General features: G+C 34.3%; 1 protein-coding gene across 1 annotated transcript; it reads left to right on the forward strand.

Moving 5' to 3' along the window:
* Positions 1-4382: 4382 nt before the first annotated feature.
* Positions 4383-27294, forward strand: LOC129220295 (uncharacterized). The gene is made up of 3 exons (XM_054854692.1): positions 4383-4516; positions 6352-6433; positions 17410-27294. The coding sequence occupies exon 3, from the start codon at positions 17479-17481 to the stop codon at positions 23914-23916; it is 6438 nt and encodes a 2145-aa protein (XP_054710667.1). The 5' UTR covers positions 4383-4516; positions 6352-6433; positions 17410-17478; the 3' UTR covers positions 23917-27294.
* Positions 27295-27572: the final 278 nt, after the last annotated feature.

The following is a 27572-nucleotide window of genomic DNA, read 5'->3' on the forward strand; positions in this document are numbered from 1 at the left end:
GTGGTTAACAATACTAAAGATAAAGGTAAAACATTCCATTCCACATGTTTTCTTTGGAGTAAATTACAGGCTTCAGACAGTTTGTGGTGTAATGTAATTTCAGAAGAATAGAAATGAAAGCTTCCCACAAGCACGATGAAAAATTACTGCCATTCACGAAGCGTAGATGCAAGTTATAAGTTGCGGCATTTGTTTGTTTTACCTTTTTCATCCGCCATTAGACAGTGGCTCCAGCGCCCCCTATAGTTTGTTGGAGTTGCGAATGTGAGCTTATTATTATCTTTTTTTTTTTTTTCTTCTTTTTAAAAGCGATTGCAGATTTACTTGATCATAAAAAATACATTAGCTGCTTTGTTTAAAAGGTGCTATTACTTTATTTGTTAGTTTATTTATTTTTTACGCATCTATTTCTTTAGATGAGAGAAGCATATTTTATTTTTAGAAAATCAGCTTGAAATTTTAATAAATTATGTTGGAAAAAAACTTGCGATTTTAGCTAATTTTGAGAATATTGATCATCAGATAATAGAAAGTCGATATTGACATACGGCAGCGTTTCTTAATTTCTTTGATTAGTGGAATCCTTTTTAATGCTCATTTTTTTCGTGGAAACTTTGGTGTTTCAATAGTATTCTGTTTCGGAGAATGCCCAGATTCTTACCTCAAAGAGACTATCACATTAACTATTTGTCATTAAATCGCTAATTAAATATACATAACTATAGACCATTTTAATTATCGATAATTGCTAATTATTATTTCTTATTGTAAAATAACAGTACTCTACTATTTGTGTTTCTGAGAAACACTGGGAGTTTTTAAAAGGGATAAATAGCCTCAGAATTTATGCATGAGTTATATGATTAAAATATCTTCTTAATTAGGAGAAGAAATACAGAAGTCCTTTTCCTACTAAAGTGTTACTGATTCACTTAAATTTACGTAGAAAAAGTTTTTAAACCTTAAAATTAAAAATATTAAAATATCTCTTTTTTTTAAACATTTTATTTATTTATTTATAAAATCAGAGTTTTTGATGTACAGTGTGTTCCTGCAAACAGAACTAGAGTCGCTGTATATATATAGGGACCTTAGACAGAACTAAACTATTTAGACTCTCGTGACCAGTACTCCTCCTTAAATTGAACATCACTCGTTAAATGCTTAAATTGTCCTTTCAACTGCTGCCACAGATATTAAGTAAAACCTCGTTAAGTCGTCACTCAAGGGACCAAAAATTTTTGACCACTTATGCGGAGTGACTACTTATGTGAAGTGGGAAATTCAGGAAGGAAAAAAAAGCCTTACAAATATTCATGAATAGCAGTAGAATTCTGTGAGAAGAACAATAGCTTATGTAATCAATGTCTAAAAATTAGTGGAAATATTAAAAAGGAGGAAAAATACTAATGATAGTTTGTTTCATTTTCTCTTACTTATACATTACTAAATAACAACAACTTATTTAGTTACAGTACATTAATACAATCCTTCAATGTTGACTCATGAAGTTGTTGCTTACAGAAAAGAATAATCTCTTCTAACATACATCAAGCTTTAAATTCTGTGTTTGTAGTTCCTTGAACGGATGTTAATACTGACTAACATTCTCCAGGTATTAAGATTTGTATGTCTTGCTGAGAGGAGTTTGATTCATACTCCTGGCACTCGGCAGAGTCACAGCAAGAAGTATGCTTTGAGCGACCAGAACGGAGGATCGAGATTTCAAGGAAAAATGACTATCAAACAGCCTTTCATCTAAGTCCGACACTGTTTTCTAAGATCCGATAAGGAAAAGGAATTTTAGAAAACAATTTTTTAGTGACTAGTTAACCGGGTAAAATTAAATTTGGTGATCAGTAAAGGTGGATCATTTTACATTACTGTGAATGAGACCTTTTCGGGACCAAAGAAAAAAGGCCCCCGTACCTGCCACTATTTGTGGGTTAACCAGTTGGTTTGGACTCTGAAGACAGCTCTGATTTTTTGAACCAGACCAGGAACTGAGCAATCCCTGGTCTAGCACCACCAGGGGTATCATTCCACTTCGAGGACTTTGTGACCACGAGCATATTTAACGTCCTCAAGTCACCATTAATGAAGACGGTGGATCTTCGGTCCGCAAAGACCGTACCCGGGACAAATCCGATGCCTTACCGATCAGGCCACCACGGCCTTGCCATAGCTACTGGGAGAGTGACTAGTATCAAGGGCAAAATATTTGAAATTGATGTAAAAAATCGTAATTCATGGCAATATTTGGTAATGTTGTAGGAGAGGGCTTTGGTGCGCTTTCCCAAAATTTGTTCAACATTGAAGCCACTTTTAAACTATTTTTGGCGATATTAGGGAATCAATACCTTCTTCCGAAACTTTTTCAAAATTGAAGATTCTAGAACCCAATTTTATGTTATCTTTGGAGACATTAGGTAAAAAAAAAACGTTTTAGGATTGATCTCGAAAAAAATTCGAAGTTAAAGGCACCGTTTAGTGCTGTTTTTGGTAGTCAAAATTTTTTATTATTTTAAGCGAGAAATAAAAATTTTCCCATAGTGGCTAATCCAGATGGGTAATAATGCTTAGATTAGATGCGAAAGTGACAGACAGTAAATGTATTTTTGAAAAGGCGTTGTTTTTGTCGTTGTTTTGAGTGACAAATTTGAAAAGTGTGAAAAGAAAATATACAAATTTCATGGAACCCCTGAGAGAGCTCCGTTGAACCCTGGGGTTCCGCGGAACACAGTTTAAGAAACGCTGATATACGGGAAAGTAGGCTCGTTTAGTTCTGGACGGAACTTCTTGTTTTTCTTCCGATTCCAGGATGTGGTTAAAAGTCTGAATATCCGCTGAACCAGGACGGATTTTCAGACTACGATACGTGAAACAAAACGCACGACGTTTAATTTCTTGCCTTGAAGAAAGTATTCCTTGTAACCCCGAAACACGTGTATGTGATTTTTATTGTTATCAGTGGCGAAGTTGTGAGTGCTGTTACGGTACAGGGTTACATCGAAATGTTTTCTAGTCAAATTCTTTCCTTTAGTGCCTTTTGTTATTTTCGTGATTGTATTTCGTTTGTTTCTGCCCCCCACACCTCTCCTGTAGTTACACCACTGTGACAGAAAGCGTTGGATTTGTCTCAGAATTCATCTCCATAAAGGTAATCATTTCAATTACTTTTACTATTCGCTGAGTAAAATGCTCCCTTCCGCCGCGAAACAGCTGTCAGCAGTATGCTCATCAACTGTGCCACAAGAAAATGCTATAATTAGCAAAGTTTGTATTATCATGAAAACAAATATTCTTCTATTGTAGTTATTAGAAAAACAATGTAAATAACATTATTTATCTATTGATAATGCTTCAAATTAATTTTAACGAAATGCAAATAGCTAATCATATTGTCTTATGGTGGTATCAAATGATATTACTTCGAATGTGTGCATACTTATGAAGAAGTCTAAGAATAACTACTACACCCCAACTTTTCTTTGAATGACTATTTAATGCTCTCGTAAGATGTAGAGGATAATTTTCATATCTATCACGTACTTGAAAATTGTTCATGTCTTTTTGTTTCTGTTTTGACGAAAGTAGTTCAGTTGCGATAGTCCCTTTATACATTTTACGAAGAATTAGTTGTCATATCAAACGTTGTGTAGTATTTTTGATAATTTAAGAGTTCTTAGTAAAACGATGAGATAAAATGAATATTGGTATTAGTTTTAGCCCATTGAAAGCGAGTTTTATTTTGAACAAGTTTGACACCCCGTTGTCTATGCGGGTTAAACATTTATTTCAAGATGCTGGAATTCTTTTTAAAACCGCTCCTTTTAAATCTCAGGCTAGAACATGTTCCGATCATACTTAATAAATAATGGTCTAGTACAAGCACGGCTTAGTGTTTTGGAAAAACTTTTAATTTACGCTTTTGTAACGCCATCAAAGATGAAACAAGCTCAAATAGGTCGGTTTTACTTATGGATTTTATCAGGACCCCAGTGTGGTCAATGGCTTAAAAATCCGGGGGTTTTCCCCTCATGAGTTGCTGTTCGAAAAAATATTTGCCCGGTCATTGAAATGTTATCAGATGACTCTCATCAAACTCGGTGTCTCCACGATTTATGACGTCGTTGGAATCATTTGCATTGCCAGCATATCATTCCAACGTCTGGCCGCCGAGGATTGCATGGCCATAAGAATCGTTGTCTACCACCCCCCAGCAGCTGCAAATCGATGAGCCAGTCGTTCGCAGGTGAAGCGTCGGGTGCGCTAGCTGCCAGCAACCACCATTCCTCCTCAATCGCTGAAGCAGCACAATCCACCATTTTGCCATTCGAGCCCTGGAGAGCTTGCCGAGCGGTCTGCACAAATTCGTTGCTTCAGGAGAGTCGGTGACTCTCGTCGGTTTCGCGTCACGTGACCTCCTCTCTTTGCACAGATAGGTCGGATGATGGCGTGAACCTCACTTGCCCGGAGTTCGCTGAAGACGTCGGTAAAGCTGAATGCTTGGATGGTGAGGAATTTTTTTTTTTTGTTTTCGTTCCGTTAATTAATTTTTGTTTGCGACCGCGATGAAGATGCCGGTCCGTCGCGCTTTTTTTTTTAAATGGCGCTGCTTTCCAATGACTCAAACTTCGTCTGAAAAGATCTTGACGCTCATGGTGATCGCTTTCAACATGTTGATGAAATAAAAGGAAATTTTGCGCATCGCTTGACATGGATAATAGACGACCCCCGTGGACGTTTTGTCTGCCTTCTTATAAATTTTAATTCTGAAAGAGCAGAAAGAGTGACAGTAATCAAGGGGCATACTCAACGTTAATTATATTGTTTATGTTGTGTATTCGAATGTTTCACCTGTTGTCGAATCACATGGACACTGATGTTTGTGCACCGTCTTTTAATTGAGAGAAATTGTAATATGTACATACCGGACGATGAATTATTTTTAAATGGATTGTTTGTGTTGTCTATCCTGAATTTTTAATTGTCGTGTTACATGAATTCTGATGATGTTTGTAAAAGTAAAATTGAGAGTAAACCAAAAGTGACAAGATTTATTGTTATGTTGTCCAATGGTAAGTTTCATTCGTGGATTTTATTGTTTTAAATGTAGAAATCTAAACCAACCTATTTATTTCCTAAATATGAATATTATGAACTATTATACTTTGAAAAAAATCCTGAATGGAATACAAACTGAAAGTATGCATGAATTTTTCATCAAATTTTTTGCGCCTGAAAATATACTAATGTCTTTTCAGAACCGATAGAATTCCTGCAAAAATTTATTTTTGTTTTAACATGCAAAGTTGTGAACGTTTTGCTTTTAAAAATATCATACGGATGCAAGAACCTTATTTCATTCAGCTGTTTTTTTTTTGGGGGGGGGGAGAATGTTAAGTGTCAACAAAGTACTGCACATTTCTTGTGCCTATGATTGCTGAGTTTTGAGCATATTTCTTTACTTTGACATTTAGGTTAGGATATAGTTTGCTTCTTAAAAATATTTGTCTGATTAACAAAGTTGATTTCTTACTTTTAAAAAAAAAATCAACTTGCAACATGTTCTAGTAACTTTTTTTTTTTTTTTGTTTATGATTGCTAATTTCAGTGACAGCATCATGTTGTCATGACAACATGCGTTTTGATCTGCATTGTTTAACTTGAAAAAATTAACAGGCCCTTGTTTATCACAGCTGCTTCTGCTCTCTCTCTCCCCCCCCCCCATCCCCCGATAGCCCCCAAATTTTCATTATATTGTGCAGGCATTTCACAAGAAGAAATATTTATTTCTGATACCTACCTATTTATTAAATTTCAGAGCCAAAAGTTGCTTCAGTAGTTTTTTTTTTTTTTTTTTTGTAATTTTGTTTATTTATTATATTTTTTATGGAAACCCTGCTTTGTATGTGTAAATATATTTTCAAATTTTACCAAAATTCTATTTTAGTTTTGAATTTTTCATAAAATAAATAGTTGTGCATGTTAATACAACAATAATAGTTGTATTAACATGCTCTTTTTCAAGTTTCTTTTTTTTTTTTTTTTTTTTTGTTACCACTTCCCTACAAAATGATTTTCTTATTTATCATAATTGTTTAGAAATATTTGAAATAAATGGTGTTCAAAGGATGTGCGAAAAATGTATCATGCTGTATTTGCAAAACAAGAGGTGACACAATATAAGTATGCAACACGAGCCCTATATTTTTTGTTTGCTTTGGCACTTTTGTTGAATTCTTAATGCCCTGATCAATATGATACTGTAATAATGAGAAAATATGCTTGATGTTTCTATGAAAAATAGTGTCATCATATGGCTTAATTTTTCCTTACATTTTTCAGATGAGTGACCACTGATTAGATATTTTTTTGATGTTGAATAACTCCATTGACGATGCATTATTGTCTTCAATTCAGTTTACAGGTAACTAATGTTTTTAATAATTATTTTGAGCATGTAAAACTTTTATTAAATTTGCATCTCAGTTTATGCATGCCAATATTGCCTGAAATGTCATGAGCCTAGGTGATTTATTAATAACTACCTATTGTAATATTGCTGCATATCATCAAATGCATTACTATTTGTTATCAGTATTATAAACATATACACAAAAATATTTTTCTTTTCTGTTGGTTCTGATTTCATGTTGGTGGTGTGGTTTAATTTCATGTCCATTACTAATGTTATGTTTTTTTTTTTTTTTTAATATTTCTGACCTCCCTCCCCTCTGTTGTTTCAAAATGTCAAACTTTTCCATACCCAAGGGTGGATACAGAGTAGCATTGGAGGGGGGGGGGGGGAGTTGTGCCAATAAATAATACCAAATCAGGTATCTAGTAGGGCATAAACTTTATTAAGTGATTGCAGAAGCAATAAAAGGAGGTGTTATTTCCTATATTTACTGAAACAAATAATTAATCGAGAAGATTATGGCAAACACCGTACTTTATTCCTAAAGTATTTGAACATAATGTGCATATATATATATATATATATATATATATATATATATATATATATATGCATGATATTGTACAATCATTGATGGATAAGTAGGCCAACTGTTTAGGGGAAAGGGGTGAAGACCGTCCGCTTGTATTTGTCCCTGACCACACCCCCTTGTCACATGCCGTGCTGTTTTACATAAAGCATGTCCCACTATGTTCCCTTTGCCATAGTGAAACTAGTGAGAGTAAAAAAGAATTGTTCACTTTCAAAATAAGAACTGTACTTGTGTTTGCCAAATAACTCTGAAAGGAAATCAGAGATGAGCTTTTAACTTTTGATTCAGCTCAACTCAAAAAATAAGTGGTTGTTTGTTGCATTTTAAGACCAAAGATTTTGATTTGATGCCTAAACATCCAGCGGCGTAGCGTAGGTTTCCGCCGCTCGGAGCAGGCACCAAATCTGCAGCCCCTTTTACCTTGTCCTGCTATATGCCCGCCCCACACACACATAAAAAAAGGCATGCTTTATATTATGCAGAACGAAAACGATTTTATTATTAGAAAATATTTTACATTTTAATATAATCTTTTCAGCAGGAAATAATGTTGATTAAAAAATGCCAATAAATATTTTTCAAACATTTTTCATTATGAGAAAAAATATTTTCCCTAGATAAAAACATTTAAAACATGATCTAAAACTGTATACAGAGAGTATTTCTTAAACCTTTAATTGAAAAGAAGAAGAAAAAAAATATGATTATGAATTACCTGATTGATACATTTTTTGAGCAATCACGGTTGCTTATTGTTCTCATTTGACTGTTTTGATGTTTCTATGATTTTATTTTCCCACTGCCTCCCTCTGCAGCACCACCGTCGACCGGCTTCACGATGCTGCTCCTCTAGCGAAAACAGTTCCAGGTTGCGTCCATATCCTACATACACACATGCATACATACACACACACTCATGCCTGCACACAGACACAAATACACACAAACACACACTCATGTCTGCATACAGACACAAACACTCACACCTACATACACATACACACTCGTGATTGCGAAAAACATAATTTGAATTCAAAATGCCATAATTCAAATTAATTAATCTTTTTTTATGTTTAGAAAGATTTTTTATTCTAAACCTAAAATTTCAATTTTCTACTTTTCATCAACAGAAATCCTTTAACAGCACTATCAATATTGATTGTATCAGTCGTTTCTTTAAATTGTTGTATAAAATCTTCTTTTTTAAAATGACCCCTGAATCCAAACATGCAGAACTGCAAGGATATATATAAAGGAGGGGCTGAGAAGGCCCGAATCCCTCCAAAATCTAGGAAAAAATTAAATAAGGGTAGTTTATTATTTGGTTTTAGTTTGCTCACAAATAACTTCCGAACTTTCAACTACGGAAAGAAAAAGATAATAATAATGATAGGGAAAATAATAATTATAATACGTTATATCAGGGATTTCTGAGCTGGGTGACTCGGGAAGAGGTGAACGGTGCCGCAAAGTGTCCATGGTAATAATAATCCTTATATAAATAATAGCGAATGATCGAGTTACGCTGACGTCATGAACAAGGAAACTTGCGCCACGGCATGATGTTTGATATTTTTTGGTAATATTTGACATGCAGGGAAATGCTTTATTTTGACAGGGCTGAACTGGATCCGGTAACTCCACTATTTTACTGGTAAGACACATTTTAGGAGAATGAAGAAACGTAAAAATCGTCGACAATGAAAGCTATCTACTGGAGTTTAGGGTTAATCCACTGGAGTTAAAATTTCAACTATTTAAATGTCATCAAACAGGCAAATGCTTTGTTCAAATGTAGAAACTATTTGCACCCGTCATACCCTGATGGGCGATTTTTTAGTATTTAATAAAACTAGACTAGGGTGTCGTAAGAAAACTTTAATTCTTCAAAGGATGCCGCGAATTGTTACAGTTTAGGGACCCTCTGCGCTAGAAGGCGCCAGTCAATGGTATTCAGAAAGGTTCAGGGAATCTGTACCTTTTTCTCGAGAAGAGAACGTGTCTCGGGAAAGCGAAGTTATTTTTTAAAAAAGAAAAGCAAATAATGTGGGGGAGAAAATCTCAATTCTTTCAAAAAGAAAACTTTAAATTAAAAATGTTTAACAGATGCGTATTATTGCTTAGCAAATTGATTTCCCCTCTCTTTCTTTCACTACCCCCCCCCCTCCCTTTTTTTTCTATTCTATCTGAAAGGAAGGGTCTTCAAAATGTTTCTCTCCTTAACTATCATCCCCTGCAAGAAATTTAATTGGAAGAATATTGGAAAATTGATGTCCTAAAATCGCATTTATTGAGGCGTATTTCGGACAGCAATTTCAAAACATTGCTGGAGGAGAGTCCTAGAACCACCATCCTTACTACCAAAAATAGTCTGAAATTGTGCCTTTAAGATTGATTTTGAAAAATTTCGGAAGAAGATCCTTAACCTCTCCTTACCTCTAAACGACTCCATTCTCTAAAGATAACCTGAAGTTGCATTTTACCTTTCAGGGGAAGATTCTCGAACTCTTCCTTTTCAAAGATTGCTTAATGTTGGGACAAAATCTGAATTTCTTTTGAAAAGAACCTTAAAATAAAATTTTCAGAAGTTGCTGACTATTATTCAGGTAATTATGTCCAACAGCTCTTATTTCTTTCATCCCCCCCTCCCGCCCCATTTTTTTTCTTTTTCCTAGTCTGTCTAAAAAGAAAAAAGTCTTCAAAATGCTACACTTCGCAAGCCCTCTCCCCTCCCCCCTAAAAAAAACCCCTAAAATATCGTCTCAAATCTCGTTTTCAGGGCTTCAATATCGAAAAATTTCCAAGGGACAATTATTAAACGAATTTTCTTCTAATAGCATCGAAAATCATTCAAGATTGCTTTTCTGGAGCTTCAATTTTGAAATGCCCGAACCCCTAACGTTGCCAAATCTGGTCCACAATCGCGTCTTTATGACCTCCAATTTCTAAAAGGTGGAGAGTTTTTAAATCCCCCGCCTAATATCACTGAATATCTCCGTAAAACTTCGTTTTTTAGGACTTCAATTTCAAAATAGTCTTGGGGGAAAGCCTCAGAGCCGTCCTGCCCTTAACATCATCGAATTTAGTCTGAAATCATCGAAAGTAGTCTGCATTTTTAGAACTTCAATTTCGAAAAATCGGGCAAAAGGATGATCGATTTAGAATTTTTTTTTTTCAAGTTTATCACAGGCAACTTCAAAAAGCCCCACATCTTTCATTACCCTAACGCCATCAAATATAGCCGAAAATTGCGTTTTTAAAGCTTCAACTTCAAAAAATTTCCAGAGAAGTCCCATAGAATTTTTTCTCCCCGTATAGCATCAGCAAAGACCGTCTAATAGGCGTTCTTTAACCTAATATTTAAAGAAATTTCCGAGGGAAAACCCCCTGGATCCCCCCACTCGCCACCGGCCATCTAAAGTGAGAAATTTTTACACGTGGAGGCGCAATCACGTAGCTAGTTAAGGTAGTGACTGCTTGCAGGGGCAGACTGGCCTGCGGGCCGATGTGCCTTCGAACATGCTATGTGTGCCTTCGTTTTTTTTTTTGGCTCCATGTGTGACTTGCTTGTGCGACTTTGTTTACTTTATTTATTTATTTTTGGCGTCCTTGAACCTGTACGCCTTCGTTTATTTTTGCACCTTTAAAACCTTTGCTCCTTTGAACCTCAGTTCTTTCAATCCCTTTGGTAGTTAAGGTTGTCGCCCTCTTGGGGGACCCAGTCTGCCCCTGCCTGCTTGTCGATCTTTGTGATTTATAATCATCTCCAACGAGATTGTCCTCTCTCTTCTCGTCTTTCTATGTCAGCGGCAGTGATAATGGTCCGCATGCATGTCATTATCCAGTATTTCGTGCTCCTAAGACAAGTTGCAACTGATGAGTAAAAAAAAAAACATTTTGATGTTGATTTAGTGATACATCCCTAGCAAAACGCTGTCTTAATTTAAAAAAAAGAAAACAAAAGCCTTTTCGATGTTAATGTAGTGGTACAGAATTTGCCGCCCCTAGCAAAGTGCCGCCCGGGGCGAGTGACCCCTTTGCCCCCCCCCCCCCTACGCTACGCCACTGTAAACATCCAAATCCAGGCGTCAAATTAGACGCCTAGCGTTTCAGATAGCATGGAAGTTTTTCTTTTTCAACTCGTTATTATTGCGATTGACGTGAAAAATGAATATATGCAAAAGTTATTTTCAATAGAGTTTTTTCTTAGTGAAAAGATTTTTATCTTCTGTACATTTTATTTAAAAAAATGTTTTTAATTTATTGATGCTACTCGCATTATGAAGCATTTCCAGGGTTCAAAAATATCATGATATTTTCGAAAATATCCGATATTTTGATATATATCCAATATTTTCAATCAACCCAAACTCGTCTTAAAAATAGTAAATACATCTTCAAAACAATCTTTATTTTCTTATATTATTTCAGTATGAAGACTTAAAATTAAGGTTTCTTTTATTATTTATAGTACCTGGACGATCGAGCCTCGCTCAGCTTTAAAAGAATTATTTTTTATCAACTCGTGTTTTTTTAAGGTTCAATACTTTTCAAAATATACTCGAAAAGCTTCACATTAACGAAAGATTAAGCACTCCACCTTCGTATAACACTAAAGTACCAACAAACAAAGAAGATTCTGAATGTAATTAAATCAGCATTTTGCTGTAAACTATCTGTTACGTTTGTTTCCGCTATACAATTTTCTTGTCAGTAATTAAAAGATTTTGACCTTAGTTTTGCTATGGTGAAATCGGTTTTTAACCGAATACTTCCTTTCATACTATGATGCGTTTCACGATTTTATCCCAATCGAGATTTTCTTTTTGAACAAGTACTTTTAGTTTTTACGCCAGAAAATGCTACATACAGCATGATATCCATCAAAACTGATGATCCACAAAACATTCCAACAAATGATAACAACTGTCTTAACAAAACATAAACAATCTCAAGACATACACTTCTTCGCAATAAAATTTAGATGCGTGATTTAAAAAACATGTTAAACTATTTGAAGTGTAAAAAGAAAATAAATAAATAAAATAAAATAGGAAGGTCAAGCAATAGTTTCACTTAAAACAGAAAAACAAAGCTTTACATCGACTTACATAATGCTTTTGAATTTCTTTTCAGCCAAGTGTGTTTGAAATTAGCCAAAGTGGCCAATATCAGCCAAGCCTGGCAACCCAAAGCAAGTATAAAATTATAAAGCGAGAAGAGACAAATTTTCATTGTTATGGTTGCAAATCGTCTGCCTGATGCGTCAACTCACAGTTTACTTCAAGGCTTAATTTGACTTTATATTAAAAAACTGTTTTTTGTAAAAAATCGCGTTTTTACAAAAAAAACACTGATGTAGATGAACTTAGAATGCAAAACTACAATTAAATCCAAAATTTCATCCAAATCGTTAGAGCCGTTTCCGAGATAAGAAATATATATATACCCACAAGAATTGCTCGTTTAAAGATATGAGATCTAGCATTTCATTTGGCATTTTAATCAGTTTTAATGGAATTAATTTAGCAAATTACAAACAATTTCATTTTTTAAACATCACCTTTTATGGGAGCAGATCAACAGGGTCATCCATTAACTTGCATATCTTTACGTATTTTTTCTTTTTTAAATTCAATATGCAAGACAGTAACATAATACTAATAATATAGTGCTTTGTACTACACTGCCTTGGGTGGTTAGTGAAAAGAAAAATAAAAGCTACATCAGGTGTAAGTATATTTGACTGGGAGAAAGATATACCATTTGCGTTGCAGCGATAGCTATATTTTACAATGTAAACTTTGCAGTCTGTTTAGCTTAAACATTTTCAGAGCTTCTTTCCCAAAAGTTGCTTGGTAAGTGTGGTAATGCACTTCTCTAAGCTATATTTCATTATTAATTCTAACTTGCAGACGATATTCACTCAGACTAGTGTTTGCTTCAGTATATAGTTCAATTCTTGTGATCTTCACTGCACAATTAAATAAATTAAAAACACATTTGACTGAGCTCAATTTGACAATGTTGACAGTATTATCCCCCAGAAATAGGACTACTTTTGCGTTTTATTCAAAATGGTGAAAATTTTCTTAACTCATGTCTGTTGAAAATCCCTTCTCCTGGAAAAAAACGCTGGTTTGATTGTTATGTATCATTTTTGATTGAGCTCTACAGCAATCAGAACATTTTTTCACTTCTCATGGTCAAGAAAATTCTGTTTTCAGATCAGTTATGCTAGAATTTTAAAATGTCCCATGCAGCATATTTGTCATGATGCAGTAACTTACTTCCGTAAGGGAGCAAATTGTGTTATCTTTTTCCATACACAACTTGTAAATGTGATAATTAGTTAATGAGACTTTAAATTGCATCCTGAGAACATGTACCATAATTTTGGGAAAAGTTTACTTGTTGTATAATTACGGTGTCTCCAATATTACTTTTTATTTAATAAAAATAATTGGACTGAGGCATTTTCACCAAAAAAAAAAAGTTTGGAAATATGCAGCTGATTATTTACTTCCTTTTAAGCTATTTTTCTCCTTTGAAATGTTTCAAGGATTTAATCAAAGTAACTCACTTAATAACCAAAAATATTACTGGAACACAAATAATTCAAATATGTCATGTTGTAAGATTTTCAGATATTTTTTAAAAACTACAATGCTAATTTGTTGAGAAATAAAATGGTTTAATTTTCTATTTCATTTAGAAAGTTTTTAAAAGCTATTTTATATGCTGTTACACCTGTCCTTATGATTTTGCTAAATCCGTCACAAACGTTTGTCACACCAAATTTTCCCAGGGAATAGAAATTTTATTAAATTTAAACATTGTACTCCTATTCAGACCTGCAAACATTAGAACTTTGGAAAGTTTTGTGTTTTTCCATTTGCTATGGCACTTAAGCATCTTTTTTGTGACGCATGTGACAGCCAGACCTTATAGCTTTATTTATTCTAAAAATCCTGTTAAATATTTTGTTATGAAAAATAAAGTGTTCCAAAGGATAGACAAATGTCACAAATACAGGGGTGATTGTGTTCCGGTATTTTACCGAATTTCCGGTATTTTCGGACGTATTTCCGGTATTTTTATGTCCGAAAATACCGGAATTATGTTTTTTTTTGTTATGCTTTTATCTCCCTACCTCCGCAATTTTTTAAAAATTATATAATACTCATCAAATATACCTGCAAGAGCCTTAAGATGGACACCTATCCCTTAAGATGGACAAATGTCAAGATAATTTGTATAACACCAGCTCAAAAGTAACTTTGTAACCCATTAAAAATTTAATCAAATGTACACACAATATTTTGACTCAGAACTATTTAATACTATGGCAAAGGTGCACTTAAGTAATAGGGGCCAAAGATTATCCCCCCCCCCCGTTCTCGCTTTGAAACTTTCAGGTATTTTTTGATGAACTCACAATCACCCCTGCAAATAGTGAAATGCACACACACATTAAGAATGCTCCTGCTTTAAATAGAAATCCTGGGTGAATGAAAATACTTCGTTTTTTCTGAATACAAGTTTATTATATTACATTAACTTTAGGCTCAGAAAAATAATAAAAAGGTAACTTTTATGAAAAGTTTCTTTATAATTTCATAAACCTCATGTTATTAGCTTTAATTTGAGGTATTACTTGCGGCAATAAAACAATTTTTAAATTTCAACCCTCATGCCCACTTTTTCGTGGAATTGCCCAATAGCCACCCTATGTGAAGCTGCTTACTCTGCATATTTAAAAATTTAACTCTTCTCAATTTTGTTCCCAGATTGTCAAAATGACAGCAAAGCGTAACAGTAAAAGAAATCCAATTTAATATCTTTTTTCAAACAATATTTTCCATCTGAAGTTTAAAAATCCCAAACCAAATTATTTTTGAAGCACTGTGTTAGACGTTATTTTAGGTATGTATAAAATTTCCTGCTCTTAAGAGTAAAATTTAAACTACAAATTAACCCCCTTGTGGTTGGCCAGTCCCAGAATTACATATTAAATGGACGAGATATCTCGTCAAGAACTGCAAGGTGGTTAAGACATTAAGTTTTTTTCACTTACTGTATTTTACGTTGCACCAAGTATAATGCTGTGAGTAAAAAACTTTTATTTAGAGAGCTATTTTAATGCTGCATTGAGAATAATGCTGTATTTTTTTAAAAATACTATAGAACTAGCTTATCAAGTACTCTCCTAGACATACGTAGCAACTAGCTCTCCTAACTTATGTAATGTACAGTAATTCACTTAAAACTCGGCATTTATAAATGAAATAACTACCTCGTTAATAAGTAATCGTATGCGCAATAATCTCTGATGAATATTTATTTTTAAACAAAAAGGGGAGAAATATAGACATTTTATATACAATACAGACAAATTTCTATGTCAGGATATCTTACAATCCTCCTCGGTGTCAGTATAAAACATATCCAGGAGATTGGTGAAACAACAAATTCATTCAACTATAAAGGTGCATCCAAAGGAAGGGATTTAAGGATATATCCTTTCCCGAAAAGCAATAAGTTTACCTTTTTTGACTATAAAAAAACCTAATACAGTCGAACCTGTTCATCTCAAAACTGCCTATCTCGAAAACCTCTATATCGAAGTTTTTCATTTTCCCTGCACATAAAGTATTAATTCAATGTTTTCCACCCATGTTTGTCTCGAATGAAATTTTCTGAAAACCTGTGTATCTCAAATTTCGACTAAAGTGTCTTTCTTGAGTTTGATCCCCAACGATCTTTATTAACTGGAATTTGGAGACAAAAAGCATTTTTCTTAATGTTAGCAGTCACATAATCCCCCAGAATTAAAACTTTATGTACAAGAAGCAAGTTTTCCAGCAATTATATTCATTCAGAAACTGAGAGGAAGGGGACATTGTTGATTAGTAAAATTGCTTCCAAAGTTTTACTTTCCAGTTATTGCTCCAATTACTTATTTTTAGAACTTTTTTCAAAACCTCCATATCTCGAATTTTTCTTCTTTCATAAAATTCGAGATAGACAGGTTCGACTGTAGTTAGCAAAGTAACTATTTCCTCTGTCCCTCTGATTTTTTTTTTTTTTCGATACATCCTTGTCAAATACCCTCTTTAAATAATTTTCTTAGCATGCTCATCATTGCCAGACTCTTCAGCCATTCCTTCACCGTTAATGTTTTTCAAATATATAGCAGTGAAGGTGCTTGGGAATCCTATAATTCAAGAAAATGTTAATTGTTAAAGATGGGGAAATGTTAAAGAGGATGAATAATGTATCAATAAACTCTAAAATTAATTAAAACTTAAAATTCATTTTGGGAAATCATTTAACGATTCATTATTATTATTTTTCAATGGGAGGGGTTTAACCCCCAAAACCCTCCCCTTGGACATGGCTCTGCTCAGGAATGAGCAAATATGTAAATTTGCTCTTTAAAGACCAATCCTTTTAAATATTACAGAGAGTCATTGACAATATCATAAATTATGGCATCAGAAAAAGTAATGGCTGATAAATTATGAAATTATTTATGAATTCATGTTCAGTGATATTGCTTGTTTGAACATTCGGATTGCAGTTGTGCAGAAATGAAATAGTGCACTGCTTGTGTCATGGCGTAGAAACTTTGAACTGACCTTGATGTTAGTTTTAATTCAAAATGACTAAATGTAAACTTCACATCAAAGATTAGTTTTATTTGAAACCTAAATTTTGATTATTACTCATCAAATTTCAAAAAGTACAGCACATAGGGAATTGGCTTTAAAAAAAAAGTTACTGCCTAATAAATCATACAATGTATTTGCAGCTCAAATCTTATTTATTCCCTTGCAATACTCGAACAAATAAAAATAAAATAATTTGAGCACAGATGTGAAAAAGCAAAAAGTTTTCTGCCAATCAAAACCATTGGAAATAGAGTGAAATGTATGACAACACATCCTATTCCTTGCCCTTTTTTTTCTTTTTTTTTTTCATAGTTGTATGAATTTCTAGATAATCATAACAAATCCTTTTCAAACAAGTTTATTACACTAAACGTTGCAACATTGCTTATACTTTTATATTTAAGTCTATTTTCCTACTCTCTTTATTTTACATTTTTCTCAAACTGGACATTTTGAAATCAGAACCAGACAAGTATAAGAAATGTATGTGTACTTAAAAAGAACATTTTGTTCATTCTATTCTTTTTGTTAGACATATTTGTGTTATGCATATTTTTGCTTTAAAATGCATGGTTTATGAATTTTCTTTAATTTAATTATTAGTAGTTTTTCTTAATGCCATGGTGCATTTTCATTTGCTTCAGAATTTTTGCAATGGAATATCATTGCATTAAGTGATAGCATTCTCTTTAAGTTTATAATGGTCAAATCTTTTTTAGATTTAACTACAATAACTGCATGCTTTATCTCATCTTTCTGTATGAACTTGTGAAGAGCATGATCCAAAAATGCCAGGTGTAGGAAGATATCACTGTAAATCTTGCCGTTATGTTGCTAATAATCGTCGCATGTTAGCTAGGCATGTTGCACTAATCCATTGTGAAAAAGTATTCAAATGTCCAGTATGTCCGTTTGTGACTCGGTATGCTGCTAATTGGTACCGACACAAACGGTCTCTTCATGGTATTAATAAAGATACAACTTGTGAAGCATGTGGTTTTTTTGCAAACAGCATTCCGGAGCTTGCCCAACACAAAGAAGAGGCTCATCCTGAACTGCCCCAAGTTGAAAAGAATGCAAGGAAACATGCTGAAGAGAGACCCAAGTTGAATTCCGAATTCTCAAAAGCAGATGTAGACCTAGTCAAAAAAGACGTTGTCAACTGTAATGCAACCAAAGAAGATGGATATAGAGTAGAAAATGGCCAAAATCTTGACGAGAAGTCATCCCCAAGTGAATCTGTTTCATCTTCATTACCAGTCAATGGCTTTTATGATTCAGGGGTAGCAGGAAGTTTTAGCGGTAATGCAGGTAAAACTGTGCGTGCGGCTGTTACTATGAATGATACAAGTGCTTCTGGCAATCTACGACCTCTAAGAGTCAAAAGAAGCTATAGCTGTGACAGATGTGGTCTCTTAACCAATAATCCTAGAGAATTTTTATATCATCTGAAAAGCATTCATGGAGAAAAATTAAGCATTCATGAATGTAAATACTGTGTCTATGCTTCAAAACATGTACAGAAATTACAGCGCCACTGCAATTTAGTTCACAGGCAACAGTTGGCAAAGGATCCAGAGTACCAGAAGCAGTTAGAAGCTGCTAAAGAAAAGAGGTCAAAGCCTGAAATGATAGCTTTGCCTCTTTCTACAGCAAGTGAGAAATATCTGCATTTACCCAAAGTTACCAATAAACCTGCTTTGAAAATCAGACCAAATCCAGCCGTGTTAAAGTGTTCTGCGTGTCCATATCAAACAAGAAATAAAAATCTCTTGTTGCATCACGAAAAAACTGCTCATTTTAAGAAACGATTTTATCGCTGTCTTCAGTGTGGCTACGTGACAAACGAAAAAGGACGTTACACAAAACATATAAAATACCATAGTCTTCCTAAAATGCAATGTGAGTACTGTTTTTTTAAAACAGCATATAAGTGGAATATGGACAGACACATGAAAAACCATGAAGATAATGCGGACGGTGAATTCCGATGCAACCTCTGCAATTTTACAACTTCAACAAAACAGTCATTCAAAGCACATGTCACAAATCATCATGATCCCTCAGCTGATGATGTTGCTGATCAAGAAATAGAAATGGATGGCCCCAATGAATCATCCGATTGGGAAGATCTAGATTTTGATGAAGCAGAGACATCTAACATGCAGATGGATGACAATGCCTCATACGATTGCTATGATTTTCCTGATGCAAGAGAAACTCCTGATATGGTATGGAAAGATGGAAAAGCATATCAAAAGACTCTGAAATGTAAAAGTTGTGACTTTAAAGCTGCTTGGCCCTTTGAGATGAAAAAGCATGAAGAGACTCACAAGGGGCAAAAGAAGCATCATTGCCCCCTTTGTGGAATGCGTTTTGAACATATAGCATGGCTAACTAAACATCTTAGAAGAGTTCATCGAGAAAGCAGCCAAGCAAAAAATATAGCTGCTGCCTTTGACCTCTTGAAGCCCAATCGCAGGCGACCAGGCAAAGAGTATGCTACTGATGCAGTATTGCCAATGTTTCAAGATGTTTTGAAACAAAATACGAAATCTTCCCCCGAGCCAAGTAAACCCTCTATGCTTTCATCCTTATTGAAAAAGCCTTTACATACTTTTTCATCTACTGTAAATCGTTATAGCTCATTAAAGTCCAAGGTTTACAATTCATCTCAAAATGCACTGAGACAGACAAAATTACCATCTTATTATGAAAAGCCAGGTGCTGAAGAATCATATGAAGCTACGGGTTTCAAATCAAAATCTGTTCCTACTTGCAATGTGTGTGGATATAAGACAAGGTGGATTTCTGAATTACAGAGACACATGAGGGTTCATTCTCAGGAAAAACCATTCCAATGCCCCAAGTGCAAGTATCACTGTAAATGGAAGGGGGACTTGAATCGTCATCTCATGAAATATCATGGTATCAAAGTACCTACTCCTGGTAAAAAGCAAAATATTCCCAAAATAAAATTCAAAACATCAAGTAACTCCCCTAGTCCTGTCAATGATTGGCAAAGCAACAGTCAAGAGAAGAGGTCTGAATTTTCAACATCTACCCCTTTGCGCAAGGATCAAGAGTCACCTTTAGATTTGACTCTCGGAAAGGAAACTTTCCCTCATCCTCATCATAATGAAAGTGTGTATGATGCTTATGACTTCGATTCCCAGTCGGCTTTGGATTCAGATGTCGTGGACGTGGTTTCTGTGGACGATTCCAACCCTGCTAGTCGGTACTCACCTTTTAAATCTCCTCTTGCTCATCTGAGAGAATCTTCAAATCTATCCGATGATTCCTCAAATGCTGGAGGAAGACGTAAATACCGGTGCCCATTCTGCACGTTTGAAACGACCACAGCTTCACGTTTTCATGTTCACATTGTGCAGCATTACAACAGACGTCCATTCATGTGCTCTGTGTGCGGATACAATTCTAACTGGGAGTGGGACATAACGAAGCACATCCGCTTGAAGGGTTGCCGGGACAAATCACACAACAAAGCATGTGTCCTGTTAACTGATGAAAGTGGTAAAAGAAACTATGAAAAGTATGACAAATATTTAACTGATATTGACCAAGACAAACCTTGTGAACCACCACCAGTGAGACTGCCAGAAGTTAATGATATTTCAGAGAATATTAAATACAATACAGGTCCTCCAACCTTCAATAACGCTATCAACAAGAGTTGCAGCTATGACTTCCGGAATATAGGTTCAAATTTTGAAGAACCTCAAGATATGCCCGAAAATATTGTAGTCACACCTGACATTGATTTATCAGAGCCTCTTGATATGCTTGAAAACCAGAGTGACATGCTGCAGATCAATTTAACGGAAGGTTCTTTTCAAGAAAATTCTAATGAAGCCAAGCAATTCTATTGCAAACATTGCAATTTTAAACATTCTACAAAGAGAGTTGTTGTTAGCCATCTATCTATACACGCTGGTATAAAGCCATTCCGTTGCCGAGCCTGTGGTATATCCTCAAATTGGCGACATGTTATTGTGAGGCATGTGAAAGACGCTCACAATGGTTACATGAATGAAGTAGAAGACAGAATTAATTTTGTCCAAGAAGGTTATTCTCTTCGTTTGACGTCAATCAATGCTGGAGATTCGGCAGCGATTCAACCAGGTAGGGAAATGCCCCATTCAGAACAATTTGGCTGCAAAATTTGCCCCTACAAATGTGATAAAGAATTCTACATGAAATTCCATATGAAGCAGCATAGGCCAAGAGAAGGTGCAGTTTTCAAATGCGAATTCTGTCCCTACTTTGTAAAATTCAAGAAAACTCTTGTTAGACACTTAAAATTGCATAACGTTCCATCTATGGATGATGGACCACCAAATACAGAAGTTTCCTATATGAATGATAGCAGTTTTTCAAGTCAACCGATTCTTTATCAGAATGACATGTATGACTTCTATGAAAATGGCCAAAATGATTCTGCAGAAGATGATTCCATCGTAATTTCTTTCGACAAACTCAATCAGTCTGATCAAGTTGAACAGACTTCGCCTCCAAAAATCAAAAGACATGTTTGCGAACATTGTCCGTATAAGACTGACAACAAGACTCAGTACCTTTATCATAAGCAATTTCACCGACCAAATCCTTCAGCCCCTTTCAAATGCAGTATTTGTACATATTGGGCCACTATGCAGCACCTGCTAACTCAACACATGAAGGTACATTCCGATGCAGATGCCAGCGCAGAGTCCGAACCAAGTCACAAACCTGAAAGTGTGAAAGAGCCATCTCCACCTTCAGAAGAAGAACCTTTGGACTCTCCAGAGAAAGATGATCTTGATGAGAAAATATGTGTTGTTTATGTTAAACGAGGAGACTTGATTGTGAAGATGTTCAAGTGTCAATTTTGTCCTATGATGAATAAGAAGAAAGCAAATGTTAGGGTCCACCAAAAGATGCACGGTGTCATTGTCAACGATGGGAAGTTTGCATGTACGTACTGTAACTATCAATGTCTAAACCAAGGTGGATTGACAAATCACATTAAAGTGCACCAGAAAGTACCGGAGAAGCAAGTGGAGCAATCCGAATTAGAAGCCGATAATGTGAAAAACGTGCCAGAGCCTGCTCCACTTGTGGAGGAAAATAGAAAAGGGTATACTTACTTCTGCATGAAGTGCCCTGCCGTTTTCAAAAGTGCTGCGGACCTTCAGATTCATTCGAAATTCCATGGAGCTACACTGCCATTCCCTTGCCCCGACTGTGATTACCATGCACGACACCGACCCCACTTGTCAAAGCATATGACTGTTCATGGAGCAGAATACAAGGCCAAAAGAGCTGCTGCGGAGAGCCAGAACTCCGACCATGCTAAAACTCAGGTCAATGATTCTATTGTTTATAGGAATGTCAATGTGAAGAAAGTCGATCAGATGTTACTTCTCGAGGCCTCGGAAATGAGAAAGGCATTCCGCCAGAAAGATGCCATAACCCATAATCTTCATAAGTGTGTCCTTTGTCCTTCTGTTTTCTTCAAAACTACCACCCTTGCATATCACATATCACTTCACGGCAGTGACGGAGAGTTTAAATGTTCACAGTGTGATTATGCGGTCAGTAGGTCAAGCAATTTAACATGTCACTCTCAAGTGCATCCGAAAAAAGCTCCTGTCAAGCGCCCACTCAAAACCTTCCCGTGCACTAAATGCCCTGCCGTGTTCTACAAACAAGATAGATATGATCGTCATCAGCTCCTGCACGGACAGAATTACAAATTCCGGTGCGAGCATTGCGATTATTCTGTACGGTTTGCTGCAAATTTGATAAAACACAGAAATCTGCATACAGCAAAGAAAGATGCTGAAAATGCAGAAGTTTCTGTTACTCCTACTTATACCAGTGCTTCACAAAATGCTCAGCCTTTGATTGACAATGCTAACTTCCAGAACACGGGGGAAAAGAAAACCGTTTTCATCTGTGATCGATGTCCGTATTTCCAAACCAGAAAGGATGCTGTCCAAAGTCATCAAAGGCGGCATTGGCTGGAGGATGGTTTCAAGTGTCCATATTGTGATTACAGTTCTATGCAAAGTAGTTTCCTGCAAAATCATATAAAGATTCACATACAACCTAGTCAAATATTCCCCCCTCATGCCTTTATAAAATTTGAGTCCTTTAAGATATATTGCAGGGATGAAGGAAATGAAACTCTCCTGTTTGATGATGAAGACATGAAGAGTGAAGAATGTGATGAACCAGATGAAGAAAGTGAAACTGAAATCCCTAAAAAGCAAAAACTAGTAAAATTTTCTCATTCTTCAAAATCTGAAAACAGTTTAGATTCTCACTCAACAGATTTTTCAAAAAAGAAGAAAATTTCAGTTCTTTCTTCGAAATATGATGATAATAGCTTAGATTCTAATTCATCAGAATCGTCAAAAAGGAAAAGATCCTCTAATATTTGCTCTAAATCTGACGATAACAGCCTGGATTCAGTTTCATCAGAGTTTTTAAAGAGAAAAAAGTTTTCTAATGACATTTTAAAATGTGATGAAAATAGCTATGACTCGATTTCATCCAATAATTCAAAAGTGCCTGTAGTGGTTTTATCGGATATTTTTGGCAACAAAAAGGGCCTTAAAAAATTGAATCAGCTAAAATTTCCCAAGTATAACTCTAATAAGAGTGTTGAATCTCCTAAATCAAGCACTAAAGATTCCACGGGTAGCTTAGTTCTTAAGATAAAATTGAAAAGTTGTCTTGTAAATAAGCATGAGAAAACTATGTATAGTGTGACAAGTTCTTGTGAAAGGAAACCTCCAAAGGTCACAGAAAGTTGCCCCGCATCTGCCGAAAATACAAATGATTCTTACCCAGACGTGCTTTTCGGAGACTCCAAACGAACAGATAGTACCTCACCTGTTGACATCGAAGAAAATACGCTCACAAGTACTTCTGGGGTTAGTGATACTTTGAGGGCAGCGGATGAGGTCGATGACATGATAGATTCCATTGCTGGACCAGAGACTGATGATTTGCTGTTGTCTAATCCTTTAAATGATGTGAGTGATGTGAAATCCGATGACTCTTTCTCAAATGATACAGTTCCTGTAGTGATAGGTGAAATTTGTGAAAAGTTAGGAAGTTTAGGTGATATCTCTTTCAAGGATGAATTGTCCTTGAGCACTGGTACTTGTTCAAACTCTCTAACAAATGGACTATTACCCGAAGAAATTAAGATATGATGTGTAAATAGACCAAAGATTCAATTTTTATATGTTGTGTTTCATTTTTTAAGAAATTCATACACTTCTAATCTGTGTTCATTTGTAAATACTTATTTAATATCTTTTTAAATCTGTTGTATCTGTAGAAGTGTTCTGACAACTAGTTTGAAATTGCTGAAATTTTGTATTTAATTTATTTTGCTTCTTTTAATGTGATTGCTGTAATCCTTTTGTGCCAGACAAATTTAACACATAAAATTGAATGTTCAAGATTAAAATTAATTTTTCTTAAATTCTTCTTTCTTTCTAAATTTCAAAAGGCAGTAATTTTTGCTTTTTATAATGGTTTCAAAATAGTTGAGAAGAAACATAGGGCAATGTAAAATAATATATATTTTTTTAATCGGTTGAATAGGCCATAAATGGACATTTAAAAAGTTTGAAAAACATTTAAGTGTGAGAGTTACAGAGAATTTCACAAACAGAAAGAAAGTTTCATTTGCTGAAGTTGTCTTAAATTTCAAATATCTATGATCTTAAGCTCCTTTTAATACTGTGCTATTAGGTAGTACTTAAATAAAATTTAATGGAATGTAATTTTTTTAATGTTGTAACTTATAAGAAGTAATTAGTTAATTTTATTGATTGTCTCAAAAATTGCCTTTTTTTTCTCGTGAAGCAAAAATTTTTAACAGTAATTGATATAGAACAATTCGCGTAAATGATCAAATTATTACGAATCTAAAATATTAATCATGTTTAACAGTTAATTCTGTTATCTAAAGTCTATTAGTTTCATTTGCTTTAATTTTGAGTGTAGCATCATAGGTATTGCTAAATGTTTTCAGTTTCAAAATAACCTGTTGAGTGCAGCAGGGTATAACATCTTTCAACCCACCATAAATGAGCTTGTCCAAGGTCAAATGTCTTTTATCAAAGCCAGTATTACTCTTATTTTAAATGATTTGCCAAATGAAGCAGGAAGTTTAATTAAAATGTCATCAAAATAATGATTTAAACTATACATAGTGCAGTTTCTAAATGTATTATGCTAAGTAGAACAATTTAAAAACATAATTTATAGTCTACAATTTATTATTTATAGTCTACAAACTTGCTTACGCATGTTTCTGTTTCGCTGTTATTAAAAACCCATTTTCCACAACAAAAATTATGTGAACTTATGAATGAAATAACATCGGACCAAAGTCTGGATCTGACATTTCGTCGGATGTCTTTTCATCCAAAGAGGGATTCCTTGCATTCCTAAAACATATGTAAGCAACTTTGCAGTACTATTTTGTGTTTTAAGTATTGTTTTGCTTTTATATTTTGCATAAAAATGTTATGTTTGTTAAGTGTTATCCAAATCAGAATATATTAAGCAAGCATAAAAACCACATTTCTTCCTTGAGAAAAAATCTTGCTTCTTTTTGTCACGGGGCTGTTAAGTGATTAATTCCACAATAAGTAGTTTTCACCCCATAAAAATAAAACTTGTGATGAAAAACAATTTAGCCCTTTTTTGTATTTTGCAATTCAAGTAAACTATAGAAGATGCTGGTCTCCAGCCAATGCTAATGAAAGAGGTAAAACCAAGACCGAATGAGACATCAGTCTTTTCTGTGCAAAAGTGAAATGTTTTACTTCTTAGGCTAATTTCTTAAAACACCACAAGGTGGCCTATACAAGCTCTAGAGCTGTCAGTTAATAATTCAGCCTCTGAATTATTTTATCTTGAAACTTTTTTACTCATTTTAGCAGAAATGTGAGCTGTGTTAGCACTAGGTCATGATTAAAACTAAAGCCAATATTTAAGACCAAAATTTTTTACCTTAGCAGAAGAAAAATGTATTTAAAAACAGAAGGTTGAGAAAGAAAGGTATTCCCTCAATTGGCCAGGTAGTACTATGGCGTGAACCGATTTTTAAAAAATAACTGGTATCCCAGAGTTCCTGACGATATTTTTTCCCAGAGCTATAATAAATAAGAGTACTGTCTAGCATCATTTTTTAACAAGAAAGCAAAACATATGCAGCATTTTTTCAAATAAAATTACTATGCAATTTGGTCAACGGTGAAACAAAGCATGACACACACACATACTTATTCTAAGGAAATAAGTAATGAGCAAAGAATTTAAAAACTTTTTAAACAACTGGGTGTAAACTTTTTTTTTGGGGGGGGGGGTACTTTCTGGCAATCCTCGTTTGTGGTCTAAACTGCGTTCAGGAGAAAGATACGACTAGATGTTAACAAAGAAATGTGCCATTTGGCAACTTTAATGACGTATTTAGCTTGGAGAAGAACAAATTGTTGCCAGGCTGACAGCTCCTTTTTTTTTTTCTTATTCCAGAGAAAATCCCTAAAAGTATTAAACCTTCTGGCAACCAGCTTGTTTCTTTTCAGTCTATCTTTTCTGTGAACTGAATATAGATTAAATATGAAATTAGACTGCTTACAAGTGAGCACTGTATGCATTAAAATACGCTTAGTTAAACCAAATTTTATTTTGAAAAAAAAAAAAAAATCATACTTTAATAAAAATACATTTTTAGTTATAATTTTTTTTTTTTGGCATCAAATAACTTGTTTTTGTTTAAAGTGAAAAAATTTTAACTATATTTATATTTAATTTGTTTAAAAAAGTGATTTTTTTGTTTAAGAAATCTCAGTTCTGATAAAAAGTAAATCACATTGAATATTAATGCACTGTTTTATAAAAACTGTCTTTTTTTTTTTTTTTTTCAAAAAATGTGATATTTGATGTTATTGATTGTTCTGTATCTTTTTCTAATCTACTTTTACAGAATAAATATAATGTGATATATTATTTATATAATTGAACTTTATCATACAAAGGCAATATCATCTATTTAGCTTGACAAAACAGTTTCATAATGATAAATCTAAAGAGATTAAGGATTACATAAATTTAGTACAAAAATTTCAAAAAAACATGTAGTGAGATTTCATAGTTTGTTCTTTCATTTTTTATCTTTGAAATCATGTATGAATATTTGTTTTCTTTCTGTTGATCCACCATGTACCTTAGCCAACATTTCTGCCTCATTAGTGTCATATAAATGAAGGAATATATTAAATTTCTTTTTAAAAAATTGTTTCTTTTGGTGTGCTTCAAAAACAAAAGTTCATTACTTAAAATGCAAACAAATAAAAGGATTCGTTGGAGAATAGCACTAACTGAAAATGTTCATGTTTAAACTTGCTCAACAGCAGAATGTTTGTCTAAATATGAAGCTTTATTGATATTTTGTTCATTACTAATTGTTCTTTGAAAAAAATGGAAGTAAATCCTATTTTTTATTACCTACAACCAAAATGAATGAGACAAAGCAATCAAATGTATTAAAATGTTTATAAATGCCATTTTTAACTGCATTTGTTTCTCTGTTTGAAAATGAAGCTGTTTTCTCTCTAACAATTGAATTTGGTATAGAGCCACCAATTACAGCCCCATAGCCAGAGCTAAGGTCAATCGAAGCAAATAGCTCGGTTACAGCATCCGGAGACTGCAGTTTCACCCTCCTTTTGGGCTCATCAGTTTGGAATAACTATAACCGAACTGCAAGCGGATAACCTCATATGAAATCAATATGTTTAAAAATTCTTGAGTAAAAAAACTTGTTGAATGCTTTTAAAAATATAACTTT

Source organism: Uloborus diversus, chromosome 4, assembly GCF_026930045.1.
Source record: "Uloborus diversus isolate 005 chromosome 4, Udiv.v.3.1, whole genome shotgun sequence".
Taxonomy (NCBI): domain Eukaryota; kingdom Metazoa; phylum Arthropoda; class Arachnida; order Araneae; family Uloboridae; genus Uloborus; species Uloborus diversus.

Bases quoted from the DNA above. Each gene is read 5' to 3' on its own strand.
- LOC129220295 (XM_054854692.1), top strand. From the start codon at position 17,479: ATGCCAGGTGTAGGAAGATATCACTGTAAATCTTGCCGTTATGTTGCT.